General features: G+C 41.9%; 1 protein-coding gene across 4 annotated transcripts in view; it reads left to right on the top strand.

Annotated features, from left to right (window-relative positions):
* Positions 1-11076, top strand: part of col12a1a (collagen, type XII, alpha 1a) — a 55338-nt gene that overhangs the window by 12376 nt on the left and 31886 nt on the right. For 3 of the 4 annotated variants that reach the window (XM_035674704.1, XM_035674703.1, XM_035674705.1), the window contains exons 14-23: positions 3882-4151; positions 5712-5978; positions 6125-6317; positions 6429-6553; positions 8303-8452; positions 8537-8656; positions 8765-8929; positions 9032-9178; positions 9668-9807; positions 10494-10623. In XM_035674704.1, the coding sequence (XP_035530597.1) occupies positions 3882-4151; positions 5712-5978; positions 6125-6317; positions 6429-6553; positions 8303-8452; positions 8537-8656; positions 8765-8929; positions 9032-9178; positions 9668-9807; positions 10494-10623 (1707 nt within the window). The remainder of the gene's footprint in view (positions 1-3881; positions 4152-5711; positions 5979-6124; positions 6318-6428; positions 6554-8302; positions 8453-8536; positions 8657-8764; positions 8930-9031; positions 9179-9667; positions 9808-10493; positions 10624-11076) is intronic. The other variant, XM_035674706.1, reaches the window with a different exon arrangement.

Below are 11076 nucleotides of genomic sequence, written 5' to 3'. Positions count from 1 at the left end.
GGGGGGGGCAAAACAACAATCAAGGTACTGTATTCCACAGAGGAAAATATCTCCTCTTTTTAGTCAGTTCCACATATGGCTGCAAAACCAGTAAACTGTGTGATATCAGAAGAGCTCACCTGGCTGGGCATTTCTTTACAGTGGGGACTTAGCCCCTCAACTGATAGAGTGGTCTTGAGTAGCGTGGGCTGTGCATTAGAATGAGGATAATTTTCCTTGTTTGGGGATAAATGATTGTTGTTTAATGTTGTTTTGGTAAAACTGCCCACAAAAGGGCATAGAGAAGAAGTAAAGCTTGGCATGCTTCAGTTATTTTTGCTGCTAAACATTTTGTGTGCCAAGATGAAAACAGAACAGTGGCTGTCTTTGTGTCCATTGTTAGCTCAACCTGAAACGGACTCCTCTATGAAAGCAGGTTAAGCCCTCCGGACACATCAAATGTATTCTATTCTATTTATCATAATAGCAAGAGTGGAGTTCTTGTTTCTTAATGTCCCGTCCTTACTCTCCTGGCAGTATTTAACAAGGACATTTCTTGCAGACCACATGGACCTGTGCGCTAGGGTAAATGAAAGGATGTTTCATTCAGTGTACCACAGAAATGAAAAAAAAAGTCAACTTTGAATTCACAACTGGTATAATGCAATGTTTGTTTACATTTTGATGATGTTCCCACATTGACCAAAGGGCTTGGTTTTAATTAAAGAGTTAGTTTCCACGGGTCAAATCTGTGCCGTCACCAACCCCCACAGGAAAAAGCTCCATGACAAAGCACTTTGTTTAGCCAGCTCTATTAAGCTGTCATGACATCAGCATGCTTCAACACTGATCTCATTGTTTTGAGTACCACTGACTTTGAGTGATGCTCTCTGTGAAGTCCATGTAGGCGAGAACTGGAAAAGAGTGGCTTCCACAAAGCCGTCCCTTGTGAATAACAGTGGATGGTAGCCAATCCAGAAGCCTTGAGAGAGACTTACAATATCCTTAAATGACTCAGAAGGAGAAGGTGTCATAGCGAATGCTTAGATGAACATCCAAATGTGTATATTATACAAAAACATGGCAAAATTATTTACTTAAGAAAAGGGAGTTATATCCACCATGTGGAAGATGTTACCTAAGAGGACATTGAAAGCTGTGTGAGCTGTCTGTCTGGTTGTAGGGAAAACTGTCTGTTCGTCTTCCTCGAGGGTGGGGCAAAGGACAAGTAGAGGCAGAGAGAGAGGGCGAGGAAGCGTGGAAAAAGGGTAATTCAAATTGTGAACCAGAATGCTTCAGGGTGGGCCACTGGATAGAAAAATAAAAAAGCCCATAACTGAGAGGTCAAATGTTCAGCCCCTGAAGCAGCCATTGTACCAATCTCTGAAATAATTATCTATGTGCATGACACAGCAAATGTTTTCCCTTGTGCCAGAGGGATTCTTTTTTAATCTCTTCAACTGGTAGAGCAGCACAGCACCAGGTGAAATTGTAGCATCTTGGTCTGATTTCCTCTTAAACAGATGCCTTTGGGAACGTCTAGGCAGTGCCAGGCTCTTGCCAGACTGTTTTTCTCCACCACTCTAAAGGTCCTTTGAGGTAAAAGGCCAGAGACAGGCAACCTTGGCACATAGACACTGAAGGCTTCATCTTTGTGGCTCAGATGTATGCCTCAGTGAACCAAGAGCAATAAAGTAAGGGAAGTCTGAACTAGGGTGCCAGTGCTGAGATGGCACTTTGAAGAAACGACATATTTCTTGCAGTGATTTTGGAAGAGTTTACAAAGAAAGTAAGACAGAGTGAGTCAGAGCTCAGTTGCATCTTTTGACACAGTGTCTGTCCACCTTTTTTTATACTTAGCTCCAAATAACTACTGTCTAAAACCAAAGTTGTGAATCAAGATATCCAGTAGTGACAATAGAGAGAGAGATAGAACATCCATATAAAATCATTAGGATAATTTCCAGAGCATGATCTGCTTGTGTTTTTTTCTGTGCATTTTGTACAGGCACTGGCTTTTTTTGTACAGTCATTAATATGTCTAGGCCTTAGACATCATTGGTTGCAGATGAGAAGGTTGTGTCAGCACATGCTTTGCAGAAAAAAACTCTTAGATGATCTTCAGTTGTGTCATATGTGGTTTTCTAGAGAAATGGGTGAGGCTTAATGTGAATTTGTGATCTGGTCTTGTCCAACGTCTTAATTTGAGAGCACCCATGAAGGGTGGGATGCAAATTAGGGCGTTGAGAAAGAAACTAAGATAAGGAGATCCAGAACATTTTCATTAGCATGTGTATGCCTGTATACACGTCTCTACCACTGTAATTCATTCATTAGCTATGTGTAAACACACTGTTTGCTGCCATGTATAAAATTATTATTAAACTATTACTATTAATACATTGACTGAACTGTAAAATGCATATATTAGATGCAAACTGAAGCTTTTGCTAGGTCTGTGGACCATGTGTTTCATGTATGTGTGCTTTGCTTCTTGGAGTGGCCCCTTCTCGTTAGCTTGTCTGCAAGTACTGATGAAAAGCCACTGTCTGCAGAACTCATTATCTTGTGATCCTTTCGCCCTTGGGTCACACACAGCCGGAAAAGTCAGTCAAGTTCATCCTTTGCTGTTGGCAGAGATAACCCTTTTTGATGGAATGATCTGGGTATTTAAAAGTGGCCCACATTGTTTTCATGGTGTGCGGAAATCTGGAACTCTTCATTAGTTTGTGGTCGTGGCCATTGGTCTTCATATCTGGCCTCTGCTCTCAAGGTGCAGATCGCGCTGCTTGGCAGGCACGGCTGCTGCTGTTATTTCTGTTCAGATCACTTTCCAATTCAGCTTTAATAGATGGATGAAGAGAAGGATTCATAGGGTGACAGACACAGTGGCTGCCGTTTCTGCTGTATGGCCACTTAACATTAAAAACTTATTATGCATTGTATTTGTGGTAGGTCTGCGATGCATCTCTTTCTTTGCAATTGTTTTTTTATTTAATTTTTTTTATTAAACCTCATTTGGTGAGGTTTGATGAATGAGGTTTAAGAAAGACCACCCAGCTGCACTTCTCTGTCTGTGATTATATTGTCATTAGCTGCTGGCATGTAGGGGCTTAGGGGCTTGAACCAGGATCAGGATCCCGGAGGCTGTGTGGCAGTCTATCCTCCTGCGGTAGATTCAGCTCCTGAGATTCAGAGTGTTGAGAGTCCATCTCGACATGGGCATTTCTCTCAGCCAAGCATGTGCTGGCTGCTCATCACGAAACACCACCACAAAATTCCCTCCACCGTATTTCTGCGCCTTTCTCCTTTTATGATAGTCTCTCAGGAAAAGTGAGTGAAGCAGAGAAAGGGAACATCTGCGATTGTAGCAAACGCGCTTTTGTAGATCGGGTTTCCTCTGTTTCGATGGAAAATTAAAGTGCTGCCGGGAGAGGCGCTGAGAATATGTGATTTGTGATTAGTTTTGCAGAGATTTTTCCAGCAGTCACTGATTATGAAGGGAGAAATTTGGCTCGTTCAAACAGATCCTGAGGGGTTAAAGCAGAGACAGATGAGTGATTTTTAGTGATTTATCGCTGGGGTTCTTCATTTTGTCCATTTTGTGTCTCGCTCACTTCCTCAAACCTCCATATATCTGCATTAGAAATCAACACCACCTGGACAAAGCCATCACTGCCGCTCCCTAAAGCATTTTTGTACTTTAGTACTTATGCTACCATCTTAGTCCAATTATCATGCATTGGAGCAAATCAAAACAAAGAAAAACCTGAGAAAATTCTTTAGGAAAACAAAAGTAAACCTGTCTGCTACTTATTTTCTCTTTCCATATCCATTACGCACAGACTAATTTAATACTTCTTGCTCCGTTTCTAATGCTGTTCCTTTTAATTTATTCACAGAGCTTGGTTCACCCAGAGACCTGTCAACAAGAGATGTGACTGACACCAGTTTTGTTGCCACTTGGGTCGCGGCCCCGGGTAACGTTCGTCAGTACCGGATCACGTGGAAATCTCTGTTCACTGAAGAGGCTGGGGAAAAGACAATACCAGGAGACACCACAGTAACAGTTCTGGAGGGTCTCACCCCTGAGACACGTTATCAGGTCTCTGTGTTTGCTGGCTACGGCCACGGAGAGGGGCAGCCATTGGTGGGAGAGGAAACCACAGATGGTAAGTTACTCTAGCTGCTTTAACTCTTCCACCACGCCAAACACTTATTACCCTATCCTTCACTTCTCTGCCTTTTTCATTTTCTACATCTGCTCCCGTCTTTTTTTTTGTTTCTTTCTTTTTCTTGGTATTTTTCCGAGGCTTTCCTCCTCTCTTGTGTTTTGAGTTTCTAAATGTCCCGTCTTGGGGTTACCTAAAAAGTGTAAAGCTAAGGTAAATGTGATGTAACTCTATGACCATAAAAGATCTATGACCACAAAGGGAGAGGTTTTTTTCACGTGTAACTGTTAAGAAGATTATTTCTAAAGCCAAGAACGCTAGCCTAGACGTTCTTGTCATAAACACGTCTTAAGCCTTAAAGTTTCATGTGGTTGTTAAGTTACAGACATCATTTAGGAGATCATCACTGAGAAATATGGGGGCAATGACGCAGGTTTGAAAATTATCCAGGAAACACAGTTTAGTTTAGTTTAGCAGTAAGCGGCATTTTTGGGTGTTATATAGAAAAAAAGAGATCAGTCAGTGGCACTTAGAGATAATGTCATTGCTGTTGGCGTTCACCTGAGCTGTCAAGAATATAGAGTCTTCGCGTGCACAGCTTTAAGACTGTGCGTGTGTATTATTTGTGGTACAGGGGTGACGTAATGTCCAGCACACCTGCACCCAGTTTTCATGGGAGATGCAGGACAGATAGACACTGGCCTCTCCCTTGTTAGACTGCGCTCATGCTTGAATGAGAAAAGCACATTGAGCGGAAACTCCACCAGTTAGTGAAATGGAATGTGCTAAAGGAAAAAACTATTTCCAACAATCATTAATGTTTATTGATTCTGGCGAGCGAGAAAGGTGGCATACATACACACCAAACAAAACCATGAGGCAGCTTTGTAGACCTAGATTTTCACTTTGCTCATTCCTTCCTTCACTTTGCTCCCACTATCTGCTGCCCTCTTTGCTTGCGCTCTACACAAATCACAGGCCTCTTTGGGCTGAGCCACACACGGCAAACTTGGATGCGCTGCCTTTTTCCGTTAATAAAGGTCCTCCCTCTGAAGTAGTGTGTTCTGAATATTTTCCTCAGCTCGTTTTGAGGTCTCTGACAATTCACACTTGCCCTTCCTGCCCTGAAAATAAGAAACACTCTATGTACGCACGATGGAAAAATGAGAACTATGGCTTTGCTCAAATTCGCAAGACATCTAAGCCTGGTTCCCAAACCCACCAACTAAACATGATCAATCATGTAAATTTGGGCCTGTTTAATGTATACTTCTGAAAATCTGAAATATTTGGGTAAGTTTGTATCCACACGCATGTGGAAACTGAGCAGATATCCGGATGAAAGACTGTGAGGTAGCCAAGCGTGTTACTGTTTAGTTTACTTACCAGCAGGAAAGCCATGCTGCTTATATTTCCAAAGGTATATTGGAAACATAGGCGGTTAAGCACACATTTAGCACAGATTCCCATCTGAACAAAGCCCAAAACCTACATTTTCCCTCAGACGTCTATTCATCATTTCTCCTCTGTTAACCGTTGTTCTTTTTTCCTTCCTTGCAGTCTCAGCCGCTAACAGAGTGATCGCTGTCTCTGAGGAGACGGAGAAGACCATGAAGGTGACGTGGCAACCGGCACCTGGAAATGTACTCAACTACCGCGTTACCTACAAACCCAAGTCAGGAGGGCGCCAGCTGGCAGCCAAGGTGCCCGGTGGCACCACCTCCACTGTGCTGAGACGCCTTACTCCCCTCACCACCTACGACATCACTGTTCTGCCAGTCTACCGTTCAGGAGAAGGCAAAGCAAGACAGGGAGAAGGAACAACACGTATGTTGGTCTATGTTTTACCACACCACAGATTTTGCTCTTTCAATTGCCAAGTTGAAGAAAAGTTTGATTATCCATTACAAACTCAACCACTTAGCCAGTTCTGTATCATTTAGTCAATCAACACATCTCTCTTCTGTCCCTAGTGTCACCGTACAAAGGCCCTAGAAACCTCCAGACTTCAGAGCCTTCCAAGACCAGTTTCCGTGTAACCTGGGACCATGCTCCTGGTGACGTTAAAGGCTACAAAGTCACTTTCCACCCTGTAGGGGAAGACATTGACCTGGGAGAACTTCTGGTTGGTCCTTATGACAACACTGTGGTGCTAGAGGAGCTGAGGTGTGTCTTCAGTCTACTTTCTAATTTTTGTTCTTATTGTCGTATAAGCTTTGAACAGTATTCTCCAGTATATAATAAATATCTGAAAATCCTTTGTTTTTTGGTTTACAGAGCTGAAACCAAATACTCAGTGAGTGTGTTCGGTATTTTTGATGGAGGAGAGAGTATGCCATTGGCTGGAGAGGAGAAAACCACTCTCTCTGATGAGCCTGAGCCTCCTCCTTTCGAGGCATCAGGTAACATTGTTTTATATTCTATTATAAAACCCACGTATATATGATAGGAATTTACTTTATCGTCAAAGGAATAACAGAGAAAACATGTGTTATGCTAATACTAACTACAACACGAACAACTGAAACGGTTTTAGTCATTCTGTTACTACGCCTGTCATCACCATTACGGCAGTGTCTCCAGTATGCTATGTCTCTGGGCAGCAACAGTCAAACATTGGAGACCGTATCACAGTACGTTTTTGCTTAGGAAAATACACTCTAAACCCATGCCCCATAAAAGCTGAAGGGTTTCTCTAAATGCCTTTCCTCAAAGCTAATTGTCTCACGAAATAACAGATGTAATGGCTATTCCATCTGTCTGCCCTTTTCTCGCTTTCTTCATTGTGTCACTTTGGGCTTCCGCTTTTTATTTCCAGTCCAAGTACAGCCAGTGTAGATTTGAGCCATACGCGTTTAATCTGTTTGCAGTTATAAAATGTTTTTACTACCTCGTGAGTCAGAGGCAGTGAGTGTCAGAAGAGGAAAATGTTGTGTTTGCTGGAAGGAGCTGTAAAGGTCAGCTTGACCACTCAGCTGCAGACCCTCGTCCTAATAATAAGGCAGATTTCATTGACAGCTTCCAGTTCAACAAAATAAAATAGACGAGAGAATCTCAGTCTCCCCTGCACTGTCTACTGATTACAGTTCTCAGTTCTCAACCAGCCTGAGGGAGAAGTTGGTATGGCAAATTCTTGAGTGACAGCCTCTTTCATTGCTTGTCCTAATTTACTCAGAACTATTTTAAATCACATCAGAACATAGATTTTTACTGAAACCCACTTAAACATAATTTTCCGCATTTTCATCCTAGCCAATGGGTAGTCAGCTATCTTATTAAGTCTTAGATATAATTTATATTATATTTATTTAATTAGATATTTATTTTTTTATTTTTTTGTGGATAAACCTCTAACAGACCTACCTGTTGGAGAATCTAACATGCTCTTGTACCTCTCCAGGCTTACTCTTTATTCTCTCCCTTGCTGTCAGTGGAAGATTGACAGCTGCTTGTCTGTAATGGGTGTTTTGTGTGACCAAACAAATCTGTAAATCAAACATGTAACCTGTTTTCAGTTGCAGACAGTGGCAGTTAGTGCAACATCTGCCTATTTTCAATGCACATCTGCAGCCCTGTTTTAGGTGCCGAGGATCGGATGCTTCCCTTTTCATCATACAGGTGTTTGGAAAACAGGATCTGAATATTACCTTGCTGCTCTGGAGGGCACAATAATCTCTCCAGTGGAGGTCTTTGATATGCCACATGCCATTAAGGGTGTACTCTCCTGATTTGCCCCTGGGACTAACTGATGGATCCAAAAAAAAAAAAAAACTGAGAGAAATACTGCCTCGACATGCCACGAGACAAGAAGATAACAATTATAACACCTGGAAAATAAAAGTTCTAAGACAGAAATATGGAATGTTTTACTATTTGTGTGTGAATATGTTGTTTGTTTTGCAACTTGGAGAATGTTATAATGTTATTTAGTTTCATTCAATGCAAAAAAAGTTTTTTAAATTTTATAGATAGAACTTATATAGAACTTTTCTACCTATCTTACCTTTACCTCTCACACCTCTCTGAGCACCTCTTACATCATATGCACTCACCAAGCACGTACCTAACAGTTGAATGTAGACTTCTCTTTTGGATATCTCATTTGAAACATTCAATTTTGTCCAATTAACACTGAAATTTTGCCCTCTCAGATGTGATGTGTAAGACCACTGCACAGGCTGACATTGTGCTGCTGGTGGATGGCTCCTGGAGCATTGGACGTCTTAACTTCAAGACCATTCGTGCCTTCATTGCCCGTATGGTGGGAGTCTTTGAAATTGGTCCTGAAAGGGTCCAAATTGGTAGGTCTACCAAACTTACTTAAACTAATATATCTAAAAAGGTCTCATTGCATTGGTATAACAAAGTTTCTTTGGTGTTTTCAGGTCTTGCTCAGTACAGTGGAGACCCAAAGACTGAATGGCACTTGGATGCTCATCGAACCCGGGACTCTCTGCTGGAAGCTGTGGCTAACTTGCCCTACAAAGGCGGAAACACCCTGACTGGTACTTTATCAGTTTATTGATTTATTAAATGTTTTGCTAGTGCGAGTGGTGCCACTTATACTTCTGCATATGGAGTAGTACATTTTATATTGTGTGTCTTCATTACAGGTTTGGCGTTGAACTACCTCCTCCAGAACAATTTCAAAGAGAATGTCGGAATGCGACCCAACTCTAGAAAGATCGGTGTGTTGATCACCGATGGCAAATCCCAGGACGATGTCATTGTCAACTCTCAGAGCTTGCGTGATCAGGGCATTGAGCTTTACGCCATTGGTAAGCCAAGATCAGTTCTGTTTGCTTGCACAAACTCATTGTATGAAGTAAAACTGTCATATGTATCAAAGTGCTAATGTTGTCTTCCTCATTGCTCTTCAGGTGTGAAGAATGCTGATGAGAATGAGTTGAGGTCCATTGCCAGTGATCCAGATACCATTCACATGTACAATGTGGCTGACTTCTCCTTCCTGTTGGACATTGTTGACAACCTTACTGACAACCTCTGTAACAGTGTCAAGGGACCAGGTATATATGTGTTTACATCAAAGTATGCTCACAGCTGACTGATCAAAGTAAAGGGGCTGTACACTAGATTACAAGGACAGACAATGACAAGCAGTATAAATACATCTGGCCCACCATGGAAAACAACACTAGAAGCAAAGAACCAGCCAAGCTCTTGGAAATTATTACAGATTTATTATTTTCTGCTTCCTCTAATATTCTTTCTGCCTCCCTGGAGTAGGAAATCTCCTGCTCCTCAATCAAATTTAAGAGCTGCTATTTGATACTGTAGGGAAACTCCTTGGTAGGATGTGGCTTTAGAGTCTCAATAAGTACTGTGGTGTGTTCAAAGTTTTGTTAGGACTTGTTACTAAATAGGAATTTACTTTTATGTGTTTTCTTTCTCCCCTGCTCCTTTGTATACAACTCTATGAATTGATTTATGAGTTACGAGTTCAGTGTGATGGCCCATAATGCAGTTTCTGTCTTTTTGTGCTTTCACCTGAATAGGAGGTGCACCCGATGCTCCCACTAACCTGGTGACATCAGAGGTGACTCATCGCTCCTTCCGAGCTACCTGGACCGGCCCTGATGGTCCGGTGGAGAAGTACCGTGTGGAGTACATGACTTTGTCAGGAAGCCCCATGCAGGTATACTGTGTGTAGCGCATCATCCCGTGAGGGTGCTGAGGGGACGTTTGCTTCAGTATGTCTTGACCCACTGTTTCTGAGACTAATGGGAAACTCCAATCTTCTATTTCCAGCCTCCTGTTTATGTTGGCCTCTCATTGTTTGGGCGTGTAATTACATTATGATCTGACACAGGGCAAAGAAACAAAAACACACAGCTCTCAATTTAGAGGATTAGAAAGCAAATATTGGCTTCATGAGTGATAGCCCTATTGGCCAGCAGTGTCCTGGCTCCGCAATGTGTGGAATAGATGCATTTTTGGTGTCTGAATCTAATTACATGTTGGAGGATGTTTGTTTTTGTCCAGCTCTCATGGTTTTGTTTAATAGTGAACATAGTGGATGAGCTTTTATTATTGTTTATGAATCTGGAATTGAAGCACATGCTGAGTTAGTCCAGTAAAAATTTGTCAGAGGAATTTCTGGTTTTAATTGGAAAGCTTACAAAGTGCTCAAGTAAAGCCAGGAAATAGATAGAGGTTTTGATTATTATGTTTCTAAATTGATAATCGCCCCCTGCCATCCATACTTAACACTGTACCATATGAGACTATCTACAGACGCTCAAACCTCATCAAATGAAAGACATTGCAAAAAATCAACCCTCTTACAGGTGACTCTTCTTCTAACTATCCCCTCTGTTTTAGGTGTTTGTGGATGGTACTGAGACCACGGTGGTTCTCCAGGGCCTGAACCCCCTGACCGAGTACATGGTCAACGTCTACTCAGTGGTGGGAGAAGAGAGCAGCGAGCCTCTTAAAGGAACTGAGACCACACGTGAGTCTTCTTTTTTTCTGGCTTTTTGGCTTAGCTTTAGGCCCATATAATTTGATTTAAAAAAAACCTGGTTATAAAAACCCATATATGGTAAAAATTGTCAGTGGGAATGTAAATTGCCTAAACTATCTAATAATCGTGCTGACTGGTCTTTGATCCTTGGTCGGCGATGTGAACATTTTATGTTGGACTTGCCTAAAGAAGCATGCTGTAAATCAGAGACTTTCCCACTTTAGGAAACCCAGATTGTCAAAGAGCAACAGTTTAAATTTCAACAGGCTCTTGATCACTCCAGCCTCTACGTTTATGAACAGCAGCTTCTCTTCAAGTCAGCCTCCAGCACTGAAAGCTCTCGGGCTTAGTTGCGTAACACAAATTGAATGCAGTGACTGTGATTCCTTCGTGGTCCCCATTAATTAAACGTTCAAAGACAATATATACATATCTTCAACT

Source organism: Morone saxatilis, unplaced genomic scaffold (genome assembly GCF_004916995.1).
Source record: "Morone saxatilis isolate NCDOM2014 unplaced genomic scaffold, NCSU_SB_2.0 Contig3, whole genome shotgun sequence".
Taxonomy (NCBI): domain Eukaryota; kingdom Metazoa; phylum Chordata; class Actinopteri; family Moronidae; genus Morone; species Morone saxatilis.
The sequence above is the reverse complement of the archived record's forward strand: the minus strand, read 5'-3'. Positions and strand labels throughout refer to the sequence as shown.